The sequence below is a fragment of the Oryza glaberrima genome, chromosome 4, assembly GCF_000147395.1.
Source record: "Oryza glaberrima chromosome 4, OglaRS2, whole genome shotgun sequence".
Classification (NCBI taxonomy): domain Eukaryota; kingdom Viridiplantae; phylum Streptophyta; class Magnoliopsida; order Poales; family Poaceae; genus Oryza; species Oryza glaberrima.
Window position 1 is genome coordinate 22727701 of NC_068329.1, and position 16428 is coordinate 22744128.

Sequence of the window (16428 nt, forward strand, 5' to 3'; positions counted from 1 at the left end):
GAATTATCACATTCGTTTATCTATTCTATTATAGATATAAATAATATTGAAAAATAAACTTAACAAATAGCTTAAACAAGGAATTCAAGCGATGTGGTGCATGGATGTTTCTCTTTTTTTTTTTTACAAAACGTATTTATTAGAGGCGTGAAACAAACAAACCATAACAATAATTAAGTGAAGTACTGAAAAGAACAGGCCGTCATGAGTCATCAGTTATGGGTCTACTGAAAGGAGAGGGACAAGGTGCTTAGCAGTTAGCACTAGTGGGGGACCAGACGGAGAAAGTCTAAGGCTCTGTTTTGAGTAGTTTGAGATTCTAACAAACAATTTTTGAGTACCCAATTAATCAGAACCATAAATACTGTTTATTTTCTAGATTTTATAAGTACAACTTTTAAAGAATCCGTGCGAAAATTTAGACGGTTTAAGAAAGACAAAAATCCTAAAATAAACTGCAGTTGCTAAAAGCCCCTCGAAACAGGACTAGAGATGGCAACGGGAAATTCACCGCCGGGGAATGCATCTCCATCCTCGCCCCCGCGAGACAAAACTTTCCATGTTCCCATCCCCGCGTTGTACAACTGTGGATACTTTGTTCCTATCTTTGACCCGCACGGTGAATCTATCCTCGTGGACTCTTCGTCCCACTTAAAATAGTATATACATGCCAAATATATATGCAATGCAACACATATATTTACACTTTATATTAATGTATTGACATATATGTACTAATTTACATGATAAAAATATAAGATTATCATTGATCAAAGATTATAAGGAATGTAATCACATAAGATAAGGGAAGCATAATGGTGTAGTGGTAGTCTGCTAGAGTTGTGGGTGCATGAATTTACCCATCAGGGTTCAAATCCTAGTGCCCACGAATATTACGCACATGCAGGTGGGCTTTCAACGAGACTTTAGTGAGATCAGGGATGTGCTGCTAGTTTCCGTCCCTTAGAGCATGTGTTAGGTGACGCATTCGCGGAGGTATGAGTATGGTGTTGCGTGTGTGTTTGCCATGTAATCTAAAAAAATACATAAGATAAGTAAAAAAAAAAATTAAACTTGGACCCTTCTACGGGTCTCCGTAGGGGATGGAAACAAGAAATGGAGGACAATCCCCACCTCCATAAAACCCGACGGGGAGATGACTCCTCTTATTTAATTCCTTTTAAAGAACTAGTTCTAACAATCTCGCCTCCTAACAGGTGAATTCACCACAGGGAAATAGGGAGCGGGGGGCATCGCCATCTCTTGGCTTCGCTTTTTTTTTTAAGAAATGATCAAGCTGTCTGAGGCCCTGTTTAGTTTCAGGGGTGAAAAGTTTTGATGTATCACATCAGATATACGGGCACACATTTGAAGTATTAAATGTAGGCTAATAACAAAACAAATTACAAATCCGCCTATAAACTGCGAGATGAATTTATTAAGCCTAATTAATCGGTCATTAGCAAATGTTTACTGTAGCACCACATTGTCAAATCATGGAGCAATTAGGCTTAAAAGATTTGTCACGCAATTTACACGTAATCTGTGTAATTAATTTATTTTATATTTAATACTCCATACACAGGATAAAAAGATTTTGCGTGGTAACTAAACAGGGCCTGAATGTCCCAACCGCCAGCCTCAGTTACCTTTCACCCCCGCTCACAGAAACAGACGGACAGGGGAGGCGGGACGCGGCCGGTAAGTCAGGGCCCTTGACTATACATGGCCCATCTCGGTGACTTGTCCCGCGGCGGCGGGTGGCGCGCCGTGGGCCACGCGCGCGTACGGGGTGCGCCCCGCGCCGGCGGCAGCGAGATCGTCGGCATCTCTTGTCACGGGATCTGTACGCTTTTCCCATGGTCCCCGCCCCGCCCCCAACCCAACCCAACCCAACCTAGCGACTAGGCGCGCAGCACACCTGATGACCGGGGGTTCCCTCCCGCGCGCTCGCGTCTTCTTCCTCCTCCTCCTCATCCGCCCGTGCACGACTGCCTGTCTCATCTCGTCACTCGCGCCTGATCGCGAGCCGCGGAGCGGAGCGGATCACTGATCAACCGACGACCACCGGCCGGCGTATCCAGACGCGGGATCAGGCTTGGGAGCTGTAGCGCTGCACGTACGCTGGCTGTGGCTTGCATTGCACGCACAGCGCCGAGCTGACGAGCCATGCGTGTTCCCTGTCCTTACCGGCCTAACGGGTGCTGTTCACCGTGTCCCAATCAATGGGCCGGTGGCGCAAACATGTGTGGTGGACAGTGTCATCTTTTGGCACAGTATAGAGCCCTGCACTGGCGCGATGCAGGGTACAGCAACACGTACTGTGCCAAAAACGACAAGGATATATCTGTGGGCTTGTTGATGATTGCACCAGTGAAGGGCAGGGCCGCAGAGGAGGGGAAAAGGAAAAAACAGGTAATGTGTGGGGACTACGGAGAAACGCTACAGAAATGGAGCGAGCTACGTAGTTGTCGTAGTACGACCTTTCTTGTTGATCACAGGATGTCCAGGACAGCATTTCCCGTTTTATAGAGACCTAACGTACCAATAATGGAAAAATGTAAGGCCATGTCATGAACGAAATTTCGTCAGAGAGCGAATGGTGGTTTTTCCCGTGTTCCAAATGAGGCCCAGAGGCCAGAGCTTTCGTCATCTCTGGATGGAATAAGTTTATTTGAACCTCCCTCAACTCTTGCTCCTAGTTAAATTGTATCCCTAAATAGCAAAACCAGGTATAACACCTCCTCTAACTTGAAAAAAAGGTGCAAATTAACTCTTTGGGTGGTTTGAAAAACGGTTTTTACTGATGTAGCAGGTTAGGTTGACTTGGTCTAAGTGTGCTGACGTGGCATCCTAATTATCAGAGGAGTTAAAAATAGTGTGTCCCACATGTAAGTGACAAGGGCAAAAAAAAAAAAAAGAGGTGGAGCCCATTTGTCGGACTCCCTTCTCCTTCTCTTCTTCTCCCTCCTATTTCTCTCTCTCTCTCTCTCTCACTCTCACTGCCCGACGACAAGCATGGGTTGCAGCCGCAGGAGAGGATCTCGACGATGTGGCGGCAGTTCTCCTCCTCCGTGCTGGCGAGGTTCCCGGCAAGAGAAGGGACATCGGCGAGGTCCGCGGTGGTGAAGCTGCAAAGAAAGAGAGGCGACGGGCAATTACGTGTGGGAAGGTAGTCGAGGAGAGGCATAGGTGGCGCGCGGGCGGAGGATGGCGAGCTTGCGGAGCAATCGCTTCGCTTATTCGCGGAATAAGAAATGACATATTTACAAACGAAAAGTAGTTTGTGAATAAAAATTTTATATGCGTGTTCTTAACGACCTAAAAGAAAAGGCTGAAAAATAAACTTCGATGAAAAAACCTCAAAATCTGCTCCAAAATTAAGGTTGAAAATTCAAATTTTGGTTGATAAGCATAAGCATAAGCGAAAAAATGAGGCCCCATTTTCTCGCCGCGCAATCCTTACAAGGAAAACCACCGGTCGGGCAAGGCTACAGCGGTGGTGGCGGCCAACAAAGAGGGAGGTGAGGGAGCCGGCGAGAGGCGAGAATCGAGATGAGGCAGCGGGTGCCGCCTGCTTGGGGCTCATGGCGCTATCTCCGTAGAGGCCGGAAATGGGGAAGAAGAAGGCTGAAGACCAGAAAGCACCGTGGTTGTGCCGACATGCCGCCGTCACCGAGACACCGGGCTGGCGAGCTGTGCTGTTGCGCCGCTGCGTGCCTGTGGCCCTGCGTGGCTGTATAGTTGACGGACATGTACCGTTGTACATGAAGATATAGTACATGAAGATATCACCGGTGAGGCCCTTACGACTTGTGATACACTTGTAGAGGAAGTGGTGCGCCTCCACCTCCGCGTTCTAGATGCAAAACACGAACGGGGTGACCTTGCCTTGTTGTCGTCGCCACGCTCCTGCTAACATTCACCGTAGGACGATGGACAACAAAGCGGCAAAGCCGCTGCTGGTGCCTGGCCGGATGGCTTGCGAGGTGCCGCCACTGCTTTCGGAGAAGACCGCAGCGAAGTTGGGTTGCCGAAGACGTGGAAGTAGGACGAGGTTGGCCATCGGTCGACGCCATGCATAAGCCTCGCTGGCACCTATGCTTCGCAGGTAATCTCTAGCTTAATATTCTTTGTCTCTAGGGGAACCACTCGATGAATGAGTGCGTGATGTCTAATTTGGAAAGGGAAGGTGGTTACAAAACACAAAAAAAAGGTGACTTGCACCGGTTTGATTATGACATGTGGGTCCCACATGCTGACTCGGCGAGTCAACAACGGTCAACCAGCCACGTTAGCAAAAACCGCTTCTCAAAACTGCTGAAGGAGGTGATTTGCACAAGTTTTTAAAAATAGGGGTGGGGTGGGGTGTTATATTCGGTTTTGCATTTGAGGGTTGCGATTAAAACAGGAGCAAGAGTTGAGGGAGATAATAGACTTATTCCTCTCTGGATCATATTGGAGTCTACTTCTCTGGTAGGGGCACAAACAGAGATTACGCAGAACAGCAACGAATAGTTCAGCTTGGCCGGCCCAATGACTTAGGCGTTGCCCAATGACTTAGGCGTTATTTGTTTCAGCTTAAGATTACTGTAATCTACATTGTTGAGCTATATTATTATAAGCTGGATTATAATAAGCTGATATAGTTGTTTGTTTCTCTGGATTATTAGCTGCTTGTTAGCTGTTAGCCACCCAATAATCTAAAAAAAGAATCTTTAGAGTGGATTACCAGATTATAGTAATCTGGCTTATAGATTATAATAATCTATCATAATAAGCTATCTGTTTGTTTCAACTTACTCTTAATAATCCAGATTATAATAATCTTAAACTGAATCAAACAGGCCCTTAATTCATTATAGGTCCAGCACTGTTTTCCGAAACTCAAGGCCCTGTTTGCCTTAAACTGGGAATCCCAGTCGACTGAATTTGCAATGCTACGAGCTAGTATTATTTTTGCTGCCCTTTTCAGTTATTTTCGTCTTTGCAAATGGGGTTTTGACTTTTTGTTAAATTTTCTTCTGCTAGCCTTTGTTTCATTTTCAAGTGCAACCGGAAAAGGAACAGAAAAAGAAAAAGAATATAGCACTCTTCTGTTAGCCGGGAAAATTTTCTTCTGTTAGCCTTTGTTTCATTTTGTTAAATTTTCTTCTGTTAGCCTTTGTTTCATTTTCAAATATAGCACTCTTTCAGAAAAAGAACAGAAAAAGGCAGTTATTTGAAGGTGAACCACCGCGCACATAGTAACAGCTCATTCCAACAGAGTGAACATCAGTTATTATTAAGCCAAGTTGTGAGTACATCAGTCATGAGATGACAAGCAAGCTGGACGTTGGACTGATGCATCAGTGGGCACGAAAGGAGTGATCTACTAGTGCCCGTATGAATTCCTGGTAGTACCGTTTGTCAGATGTTCAAACTTCTTACTGCCTGTCAGTATTTCTTCAGCAGCTTTCTGCATACAGAAGACCATATCAGTCATATGCAGTTTACGCACACAATAAGTGAACCATGAACAATATTACAAGAGGTCAAAAGAGCAAAGGAATTTATCTCTGTATACCTCCACGCATGTCAGTGCATACTGAACATCACTATCAGAAATTTGGTAGTGGATGACAAGCCTCATGCTGCAAATCAAGGGAGTGCAAAATGGATTGTTAAGAGTATAGTTGATGTATGAAGTACAATCCAGATCTTCAGTGAGAGGCCAACATAAGAATCACTATGCCTGTACTAGGAATTACTGGACAGTGAAGAACTGGATAAAATTAAGTCAGTGACTCTCTAAGATTAACTTTTTTAGACGAAATAATCAACTGGAAACTGGTATTGATCTGTGTAACAGGCTGAACTGGGCATCTGTAATTTGTAATAAAAACTGAGACAGAATTTAACCTCACCTCTTCGAGCCTGCTGGCATGGCAAGCACATTGCGTTGTTCAAGGACTTGACACAGTTTGTCAGGTGATATGCGTGAATCCACAATATCAAAGAATACCTTAGAAACGCACAGCACATTTTTCCATGTGAGATGTTTAAAGGTAATATAGTGGAAAACAAGAATACTCGATAGATAATCTTGCAGACTAACCATATTGGTCTCCACTGAAGTTGTATCAACTCTAAAATGCTTGATTTTCTTCAGACCATCTAAGCAAATGAAAGAAAAAAAGGTCAGGACTTTAAGCTGTTAAGAACTTGTGATTCACAAGAATTCAGAAGGGGAATTTTGATTCAAGAGGAAAACACATGAAACCTGCTAAAACTTTAGCCCTTCTATGGTCATCAGCAAGTTTTCCTACAGTGTCGCGAACGGCAACATAGGCAGCCGCACAAAGAATTCCCACTTGCCTCATTCCACCACCTAGTGTCTTCCTAAGAATTTTAGCCTGAAAGCATTGTTCATATTTCCATCGTTACATCCCATCTGCAGTTTAAGGTAACAAGTTAACAAACAGCATTGAACGGACCTTTTCTATGAAGGCCGTCGAACCAACAATAACTGATCCAACAGGAGCGCCTAACCCTTTAGATATGCACACCTGCAGTGCAAAATTCAGAGAGGAAATTGCTGTTATGCTGTGACCCATTCAAAGTGAGCTGAAAATAAGCATGGTAGCAAGCAAATTGAATGTACCGAGACTGAATCCGCAGCTTTCACAAGTCGATGAACAGGAACTCCAAGGGCCTGGCACAACAGAACGCAATGAATTCAGAAGCTGGTACAGAATGCACATCCTTATGCGTCGAATATTTTAGTGGAAAAATGCATGGATACCACGTAGGAGTAGTACTTAACATGTGATGTGTTCTTTTAAATTATAAGACGGCAATCCTCTGATAATGGAACACTAAGCACATAATAAAATTTAAGGCAGATTCATTCTAATAGCAGTCGCTGTCAGATTGTGAAGACACTTGTTTCAGAGTTCTGAAGGACCCAGTTCATCACTAGTAGTAATAGATAGAATCACACCATACTCATTGGCCTCATACTACAAGTACTTACCACAGAAGCATTAAAAATGCGAGCTCCATCTATGTGAAGCTTCAGACCATGACTCTTGGCAACTTCACCAACCTCGTCAGTATATTCAGCAGACAGACACTTTCCACCACAGCTACAGAAACAACAAGAAACCAATCAGGTACAGGAATTTATGATACTCTCCTCCCCATCACAAGGACCAGCAATTAACTTGATTTTTATAAAACAGAAACAGGTGCTCGAGCAACTCACTTTGCATGGGTATTCTCCAGGCAGATCAGCCTTGTGGTCGGATAATACAGCGCCCCATCCGGATGCCTGATGGCGGCGACAATCTTGTCGATGTCCATGGTTCCATCGGGGTTGTTCCTGACGGTCTTGGGGTGGACGCCGCCGATGGTGGAGATCCCGCCGTTCTCGTAGATATGGATGTGGGAGTTGTCGCCGAGGATGACCTCGCTGCCCCTGGTGTCGCAGTGGACGAGGACGGAGATGAGGTTGGCCATGGTGCCGGACGGCACGAACAGCGCGGCCTCCTTGCCCGTGATCCTCGCCATCTCCATCTCGAAGCGGTGCGCGGTCGGGTCGGCGCCAAGGACGTCGTCGTCCACGTCCGCGGCGGCCATGGCGGCGCGCATCGCGTCGGAGGGCTTCGTCACCGTGTCCGACCGTAGGTCCACCACGTTGGTCACCATTTTGAGGAGCTCCTCCTAGCCTCCAACTGCACTGCAGTAGTCAGTGGAAGCAACACGAATTTATAAAACGACATGGCATGAATTTCTTATCAATTTAAGGTGCAAAGTTTGCGAAAAGGCATGAATGGACACTGATATTGGTATTTTACTCGTGGCCGTACGTGGCTTCAAACTGATAGTAGTAACTTTTGTTTCGTCTTAAACAATGTTCTATCGCATAAAAAAAACTTACTGTTTTTTTGTTCCAAAGTTTTCATCTTTTTACTGTATATCAAAAATGGACCTATCATGCTATCGGCACAGAGTTGATAGATTTCACTGTCAGTCTATCTTAGATTCTAGATCCAACAAAAAAGGGAACAAGATCCTTTATGATAACATTCCCTCCACCACTCGTTCATCGTTCATAGTTCAACGGATAAAATTCATTGCTACGGCACTTCAGTTACAATAATTTTTTTTAGGAAAGTTATTCCTACGGCAATTGATTTTTTTTCGTTAACTCTCAATCGATGCTATGAGGCATGAGCCCCTTGGATTTCTTTAAGATTTTTATTGTCATCATCCATGATTTTGGATCTAACAGTAAAAAAAAAAAAAGCGATTGTGAGTTTAGTTATTTCTCAGTCACCTACTATCACTCCCTAAAATTTATCATAGGCAGTAAAAAGCAGCACGTTGCTCACTAAAGTACTTATAAAGCACGTTAGCAAACTTAAATTACTGTAGCTATATCCTCTTCGGTACTGCAGATGACCTGGAAAAAATAGGGCCACCAAGTCGCCCATTCGGGAGCAGCGCACAAGCACAACCCTCACACGGAAAAGGGATGAGAAGAGGGAAAACAACAAAAATACTTTTGCGCTGCTGCAGACGCTGCCGAATCACACAGACAGCAGGGGCGAGCCGTGACCATGACTCCATGAGCCGTCGTCCACAATCGCACACGGACCATGTCTATACAGAGTGCAGCGGGAGAGCACAGAGAAGGACGCATGGTACTACTGCATCTAACTTCTATCCCTATCCATCCAACAACCACAAAAGTTGGCGTCACGCGTATCGTCCGAAAGTAATGAGGGCTCCCCGCTCCAAGAACAGCGGAGGGGGTGTAGTGTAACCGTGCAACTGAAAACGGAGCAATTTCGCAAGGCAGGGGAATGAATCGACTCATCATCAATCCTCATTTGGATGACTCAGTCCGTCAGCCAACGACATGAACGGGAGAGACTCTGAGAGACGGCGAGTAAAAACCGAACAAACCAACCCCACCTCACAAGGTTCCCAGACGGCCAAAACCCGGCAGGCAGACGAGGTGGACAACCCATTCGTTCGATTCGACAGAGGAAAGGGGGATGATTTGCGGGATTACGCACCGGAATCAGACGGCGGCCGAGGCGCGGGACGAGAGGAGAGGCGCGGGTGGAGACGGGACGCGATGAGGCGCGGTCCGCAGCAGCAAAAGTGGTGGTGGGGTGGTGGCCTCTTCGGCCCATGAGACCTGCCCTTTATAGAGGTGGGACGCGCGCTGCGCCGAGCGATTCGTGAACCGGTGGACACACAGTCCACAGCACCAAACGCGCGCGTCACAGGCGCAAACGGAGTAGGTGCTGCGGCCGTCGCGCGCGGGGGTCGGCCGGGCCCGGCGCCTGTAATATCAACCGAGTCCGGGACTCCGGAGGCGAGGCCGCGGGACATCCACCCAAACTGCCCGCCTCACACCACACCCGTTTCTTGACCACCCGTTTCGTCACGTGCCACGTGCGCTCCTCCGCCTCCACGTCGGAACTCGCCGAGCTGTTGGTTTCAGCTGCTCAATCATGCAAACGCAAGTACCGAGCGATCGGACTGTGAATCGCCCCCCGATCGCCATCGGACTGGATCTCTCAATCTGTCATGGTACACTGGAAAAACCTCCGGTGACGAGGTGAGACCCGCGCCGGGACTTGGAACCCGACACGGAATCATCCACGTAAGACAAGTTAAGTTCACATCAAAGATACCGAGCGGCGGAATATTCACCACGAGGCCTTCCAGTAACAACGTTCGTGTCCGATTTCGCCTGTGCAGCTCTTCTAGTTGGAACTTGGAAGGGCAATAAGGCGGCTATAGCTGGACTAATTGAATTCCCAGCAAGCCTTTTTCATTTTTGCCAACGTGATTTAATTTCCTCCTGTTCTCTCCAGTGAGCTGTGACTTTGTTAGAGCTTGATTACGATGTGTTCTGCGTTGTCGCTGCGCTGACTCGTTTCACGGCTGGCGGATAGAGCCGGACCTATGTGCGAGCATGCATGCACTTTTGACTCAGAGAGATAAGCTCGACGGCCGGGTGCTTGCTGGCTGTTTCCCAGTCGAATTATCGAACGAAGCAGGCCGTGAGGCCGGGACATAGCCGCCGGATATATAAGTGCCGTGGACTCGCGTTAGTTCCAGTACCATGTGCACAGGGCTCGCAGCTAGCTCAATATATTGACACTACGTGCATGCATGCGTCACGACGACTGCCAGATGGTTTGTCAGTCTATTGCTGTGGATCGATCAGCAGATCAGCACATCTCCGTTAATCGAAATTCCAACTCAGTATGCTAGGCGCTCACGGTAGATGAGACTGGACAAATCGGTTAGGTGAGCGAGGTCGTGCAAGCATCCTGAAATTGTGGACTCGCAGTTAGGTTTACGATTCCGACGAAATCCGGTCGGATTTCGTGAAATTTCGACGTTTCGATGAGGCTCGAAAGTAGAAATCGTTTGAGATTTTGAGGAGTTTCATCCAAATTCAAATTTGAATTTATAAAAAAAGAAAAAATAAAATAAAATCTTATAAATACTATGATATTCATATAACCTATTGGGATATAAATTTTCGAAAAAAATGATGTAGTGTGTGTATTTTCTGAAACTTACATCAGGAAAGAAAAGAATAAATAATTAAAAAAAGGAAAACACTTACATGGACTGAATTACTGATCGAAATTTCGATGATTTCGATCGAAATTTCGCCAAAAACCGACCGGTTTTCGAGAGCTTATCGACAAACTCAGGGAATTTGTATTTAAATTTTGGTTTATGAAATTTGTTCGAAATTTACCAGTTTTCCACCGAATTTCACGAAATTTCGAATTCCGCCAGTTCCCGAAACGGAAGGGCCTGTCGGAATCGTAAACCCTGGGATATACTACTCTTTGGTGATCTGTAACTATCGATCGATCCTGTTGGCTGCTGGCTCGTACTAGTAGCTTTGTTCCAGTTGGATACGATCGAGCATCCAATAGATGGATGGCGTGGAAACGTGCAACATGACATGGAATTAATTCATGTGCAGCACGGATGCAACATCCGTTCCGTGACGAAATCGCTGAAGCAAATCATTTGTCTGATCTTTAATCAGGAACTCAGGATATACAGGTGATGTGTGTTATCGAACCAGCCATATTCTCTCGCGTCATGTACAGATCGAATGGACTCAGCTGTCGTTAGCAGCCATACTAGCTTTCAATTGTTCTCCATGGGAGATTAGCAGAGACTACAGTGGTTTTATAGTTAAAGCTATGTACGAAACACTTGAACGTATGGTCGCGTGGCCTAATGGATAAGGCGCTCGCCTCCGGAGCGGGAGATTGTGGGTTCGAGTCCCACCGTGATCGATTTTTTTACCTTTTTATACATCGAGTTGCAAACCAAAACGAATTGGAATTTGATTGTTCTTTTACATGTTTGCAATGCAAACCAAACCGAATTGGAATTTGAAACATGCGTGTAGGTAGCCTAATCTGTATGGGGGAGAGGAGTCTGGTTTCGACGAACGAACTGCTTTATCCATGCAAAACCCCAACTTTTTTTTTTCCTTCCGCCGGCATCGCGCGCGATCAACCACTTTTGTCCTGACCGCGCCATGGCCGTCCCTGCCTCCGTCGTCGTCGCGTCGTGCCTCTGCGTCGGCGCCTCCGCGTGCGTGTCGTCGGGCCTCGCGTTCTGCGCCACGTTCGCCGTCTCCCTCCCTTTCGTGGCGCGCGAGCTGTCGCCGGAGCACATCGACGGCGTCTTCGCCGCCGTGGACGCCTGCCTGCAGAAAGGGGCTTGCTACGCCAGGGCCGCCGTCGAGGCCGAGACGCGGCGCCTGAGGGACCCGGCGCGATGCCATCCGGCGCTTGCGTTTCTCTACGCCAGGGCCGAAGGGGGCGCCCGCCGCGCCTGCGCGCTCGTCACGGACGCGGTCGATAGATTGGAAACGAGGGCCGCAGAATCGAAATGGCGCGACATGACGGACGCATCAGCCGCAGCATTGCGCTGGCTCCGCCTGATCGCCGGCGCGATCAATCTGGCAGTGGCCGTTCTGATCACCATGTCCGAACGCCGGGCAGCCTCGGGCCTCAGGCGCAGCGGCGCGCACGGGATCAGGACGACGCCGAACTCGGAAGCAATGACAACCTCGAGCTCCAAGCTTGACGCCACATTGTTCGTCGTCTGGATCACCGCGACCTTCACGTACAGCACGCCAGTGTTCTTCCAATGCGCCGTCACCAGCGGCATGGCGTCGCTCGCTGAGTGCTTCGCATGCTTCGCCACGATGTGCTGCTTCGCTCTAATGCAAGCCAACAAGGTTCACCTGTGGAGTTCCCGCGACGCTGCCGGCAGGAACGCTGTCATGGCCGAGGTACCGCACGCTTGGGGGTTACTCTGGTCTGAGATCACCCTCGTCACCTACCTCGTCGACGCCTGCTTGCTGTGCATCACGCTGGACTCCCGGGCCTCGCGGCCTGTGGCGCTCGCGTTCCTGGCCGCCTGCAACCTCGCGACGCTCAAAGTGGCCAGTCAGGTCGAGGCCATCGGCTCCGCGGGCGTGATCAGGCGCCGAGGCCACGCCGTGGCGGTGTGCGCGATGGGCATCGCCAAGGTGTTTGTCGTGTGCTTCGTGCTCGACTTCCGCCTGGGCGCGTTGAGATTCGCGTTTCTCTGCAGCGTGATTGCCTTCCTGTTGAACAAGGCGGCCGGCAGCTTGCCGGACGTGTCCACCCCGGTGGACGCCAGTGCAGGGGATGCTGACGTCGCCGGAGACGTTGAACTGCTGCCTGAATACGTTAGTAATTCTGAGGAATTGAGCAACCATGCTACCTTTAACCATAAGGTGGAAGAAGATTCGAGTTCCCCTGCTGCCGGCGACCGTGAAAACGAACATGATTCAAGCAACTCCGCTACCATTGACGGTGGAGAGGACGACACGACTACCAAGGAGTATTTTGATGGATCAGATTCGGAGGAGCAGCGTCAAGAAGAAGAAGAAGAAGAGGACTACGGCGGCGGCATGGACGAATGGAACCTCGTTGAGATCGATCCGGTGATGCCGATCAACGTTAATGGTGGCGCCAATGTGAAGTTCAAGCGTTGGTGACGGAAGTACTTGCGCAGGGTTGTGTGATTCACAATTCTGCACTTGATCTAGATCCTGTTGCTGCATCTTCTCCCAGAATCATAAGCTCCTCCAAACAGTCCAGCTTTTAATCTAGACTTTGAGAAGCTGTAGTTATAGAATAAAAAAATAAACTAGAAATCTGAAGCTGGGAAACCAGTTTTTGCAGATTCTCAAAAGCTCTTCCAACCAGCTTTTGCAGATTCCAACCAACTGCTTCTTATAATTTTAAATTAAACTCTCCCAAACAGGCTCCTATTCTCCTTCCATTTTTTTCTGAACTTGTTGCATGTTCACGTGTCATTGAGAACACGCAAAATTGAGAACACAAAGAAAAAAAAAACCCCTCCACTCCTCCAGTGTCACGTCTCTCTATCGCTGCCTCGTTGGATTCTTGTGGACACGCTGTTTCAAAGAAAATCGGAAGTACGTCAAGGAGGGAATCTGTGTCACTCTCCCGTTACAGAAGGCTGCTAAAATTCGCACGTTGCTCATTGGATACCTTTTCTGCGCACTACTAGTAGTAGTAGTATTTCGTCCTCACCCTTGCATTCAGTGGTCACACCTTTGCATTGCTGTAGAAAAAAGAACTCGTACGACTAGTAGTGAAAGCACTGTGTTAAATCAACAATTTGAGGCTCATTAACGACCAGCGAAAAATTGGTTGGAGACGGCAGAATAGAATAGTTGGATTTCAGAAATTTCCAAGCTCTCTTTGCAGTTACTCCTCGGTGTGCTCCCTTCGCAGAAAAGAAATTGGAGTGCTCCCAACAGCCTCCTCAAAATAATGAAAATCTCACACCAAAGGGGATGGCACGTTAAAGATAAAAGCAGTCATGCTTGGGCCCCCGTGCACGTGCATCCCAAGGACGGGATCAGAGAGCACACTACTACTCCTACTCCGGTCCAGCCACTGCACACAGTGCGTGTCGTCGTTTCAAATTGGGCTCCATTTAAGTCCAGAGCCTTTCTTGGCGGAAGCAGCCAGAGCGTGTGTCAGTGTGTGTGTGGGAGAGAGAGAGAGAGACAGCAGAGGCTCCATCGGCCATGGCGCTCCTCCGCTCCCTGGCTTGCTTCCTCTTCCTCCTCTGCTCGTCCTTCACCTTCGAGGCCGTAAATGGGAGGATGTACGGGGGAGGCGACGTGGTGGAGGAGGAGGAAGACGATAGCAGGACGGTCGCCGACGGCGCTCGCGGCGGCGCGGGTGGGTGGCCCGGGTACCTCTACACCAGGGCCGTCGGGAGATGCACGCCCCAGTAAGCATCCCCATTCTTTCCTCCATCAGTTTCTTGGCTTCCCTCTGCATACGCAGATAGAAAAGTCATCTTTTTTTCTGCTTATTCTTATGGCATCTAGAGGCTATGCGTTGTTCTTTAGTTTAGAGATCGAATCTTGGGTAGTCCCATGTGAAGAAACCCTTTTTGTGTTATTGATTTCTACTTACATTTGCCAATGCATGCGGCATGGCAACCGGCGGGCTTTGCAAACTGATACTCTACTGCTGGTTTCTACACGTCCAATATTCAGGAAATGAGCAATGGATACCTGAGTTTAGAAAATACAGAAGTACAATTTTTTTAGGCTTGTAGTATGTGCAAAGCGACCTCCTTTTGTGGTGGGGCAGATCTGAAAATGTCCTTGCAGATTTTAGCCAAGAAAGTCCAGCACGAATGTCAGGTATCCTGTTTCCACAAGGTTGCAAGATGGTATTTTTCGGAGCCCACAAACATTTGAAATCCCTTTTCGTGTATGCCAAACGTAATCTTCTACTAGTACTACTTTGGGAGGTTTATCATCTATATCAATGTCATCTTGTCCCTCATTTCCTGCTGGGGTACACACAGTACACTTTGTGTAGCTGCTTTCCGTATTCACTTGTAATGCACACAATAAATTTTGTCTCAAGAAGCGTATATTGCTGTATTTTCAGCAGTAGAATAGCAGTATCTCTGTATTACAAGTTCGCTTGTGCTGTAGGAGTATTTTCCTACAATAAATACAGCGCAACCATCATAACAACTCTGTGTTGTGAGGCGTGTACTCTGTGTCCCGCGGGCACTGGGCAGGGCTAGCCACATGAGTTTCGTTAATTGCACGCATCTAAGCCTCTAAGGCCATTTCGTCCTTCTCAAGCACTGGTTGTTGTATTTGTGGTCTTGTGGGGCGTTCTGTTTTGAAGAATGGTGTTATGGCCTTGTGGGGGTTGTTATCATAATAACCCAGCGCGATCCACTCTAGCTTATGCATTCAGATCAGATCAGCAACCCATGTCCAGTATTTTGGGGAAGTTAATCACAGCAATGGTTTATACAAACCAGCTGCTGCTCATGTGCAATGCTATCTTTACCAGTTTCATGAACTGTAGTTTCATAACCAATATAGGATAGGAGTATATATCAATATCTGGGACTTGAACTGGTGTTCTCTTCCGTTGAATGATGTGCAGATTCTGGAGCAGTGGAGCTGAGCAATGGCCCAACATCATCCCTCAGGAAGCGGCGGTGTCGAAGGTGTTCGGCTCAAGGTCCATCGACAGGTACGGGCCACGGCTCACCGTGCTGGAGGCCACCACGAGGACCGACGACAATGGCAGCAGCAGCGCCTTCGCCAAGCTCGTCAAGCAAGGCAGCGCGGCTCTGCTCAACGCCTACGCGCGCAAGGGCTTCCCCTTGGACTCGTGGGAGGTGAAGGCGCTGCTGCTGGAGGCGCTCGTGTCCGAGGACGCCGCGGCCGCGCAGGCCGACCGGTTCGAGCAGGCCAACGAATCCTGCATCTGAATCCTGGATCCTAATAGCGTGTTTGTAGTAGGTCACCTCTTCTGTGACTACCTCCAGCGATCCTGAAGAAAAATGTTGGCACCGCCGCACCGGTGTTTAAGGTGCAATGTGTGTAGTAGTAGTAGATTGTACCCGTGTCCTTGTACGCGATTGTTCCTTCGATGTGTTCTGGTGCCGTGTAGGCAACGCGTCGTGTATGTTGCTTGTTAGAGTGATGTCCAGCCAGGCCTGCTGGGCCTTCTCAATCCTGTCGGTGTAAGGCAAGTTGGGATATTACGCTTACGCTGACATTTCTTTTGGTACGATAACGTACTGCCTGAGCACAAATCTTTGCTTAAGGTCGACGGTGGCAGCGATCCTAGTTCTGGAGCACTAATTACCAGTGGACCTGAGCGACGTGCCGATTCTGCTTCGCATTACTGCCTTTTTAACGGTACCTACTTTCTGTCTCTCTGTACCGGCAACAAGAGCATCTGCATTACATTACACCGTGCAGCGCAATGTACTCTACTATATAAAACTTTCTAGCATTGTCCACATACATATAGATGTTAA

At 47.9% G+C, this 16428-nt stretch overlaps 3 protein-coding genes and 1 non-coding gene across 5 annotated transcripts; 3 read left to right on the top strand and 1 right to left on the bottom strand.

The window, feature by feature from the left end:
- Positions 1-5265: 5265 nt before the first annotated feature.
- Positions 5266-9248, bottom strand: LOC127772330 (low-specificity L-threonine aldolase 1-like). 2 transcript variants are annotated; one of them, XM_052298361.1, is made up of 10 exons: positions 9066-9248; positions 7247-7715; positions 7016-7127; positions 6644-6694; positions 6477-6548; positions 6263-6395; positions 6098-6156; positions 5907-6004; positions 5567-5633; positions 5266-5458 (listed from the first exon to the last, which is right to left on the bottom strand). In XM_052298361.1, the coding sequence occupies exons 2-10, from the start codon at positions 7687-7689 to the stop codon at positions 5375-5377; spliced, it is 1119 nt and encodes a 372-aa protein (XP_052154321.1). In that variant the 5' UTR covers positions 7690-7715; positions 9066-9248; the 3' UTR covers positions 5266-5374. The 2 variants fall into 2 exon arrangements, with proteins under 2 accessions (XP_052154321.1, XP_052154320.1); XM_052298360.1 differs by having other exon boundaries at positions 7247-7720.
- Positions 9249-11260: 2012 nt separating this feature from the next.
- On the top strand, positions 11261-11333 carry TRNAR-CCG (transfer RNA arginine (anticodon CCG)). Its single transcript has one exon. It is a non-coding gene; the product is annotated as a tRNA-Arg (tRNA).
- LOC127771932 (uncharacterized) lies at positions 11319-13160 on the top strand. The gene has a single exon (XM_052297879.1). The coding sequence runs from the start codon at positions 11582-11584 to the stop codon at positions 13076-13078; it is 1497 nt and encodes a 498-aa protein (XP_052153839.1). The 5' UTR covers positions 11319-11581; the 3' UTR covers positions 13079-13160.
- An 864-nt stretch (positions 13161-14024) lies between these two features.
- LOC127770592 (uncharacterized) lies at positions 14025-16155 on the top strand. Its single transcript, XM_052296367.1, has 2 exons — positions 14025-14352; positions 15543-16155. The coding sequence occupies exons 1-2, from the start codon at positions 14144-14146 to the stop codon at positions 15871-15873; spliced, it is 540 nt and encodes a 179-aa protein (XP_052152327.1). The 5' UTR covers positions 14025-14143; the 3' UTR covers positions 15874-16155.
- Positions 16156-16428: the final 273 nt, after the last annotated feature.

Coding starts and splice junctions, on each gene's coding strand:
- LOC127771932 (XM_052297879.1), top strand. CDS start 11,582: ATGGCCGTCCCTGCCTCCGTCGTCGTCGCGTCGTGCCTCTGCGTCGGC.
- LOC127770592 (XM_052296367.1), top strand. CDS start 14,144: ATGGCGCTCCTCCGCTCCCTGGCTTGCTTCCTCTTCCTCCTCTGCTCG. Junction 14,353..15,542: donor GTCGGGAGATGCACGCCCCA/GTAAGCATCCCC, acceptor AATGATGTGCAG/ATTCTGGAGCAGTGGAGCTG.
- LOC127772330 (XM_052298361.1), bottom strand. CDS start 7,689: ATGGTGACCAACGTGGTGGACCTACGGTCGGACACGGTGACGAAGCCC. Junction 6,549..6,643: donor AAGCTGCGGATTCAGTCTCG/GTACATTCAATT, acceptor TTTGCACTGCAG/GTGTGCATATCTAAAGGGTT. Junction 6,396..6,476: donor CGACGGCCTTCATAGAAAAG/GTCCGTTCAATG, acceptor CAATGCTTTCAG/GCTAAAATTCTTAGGAAGAC.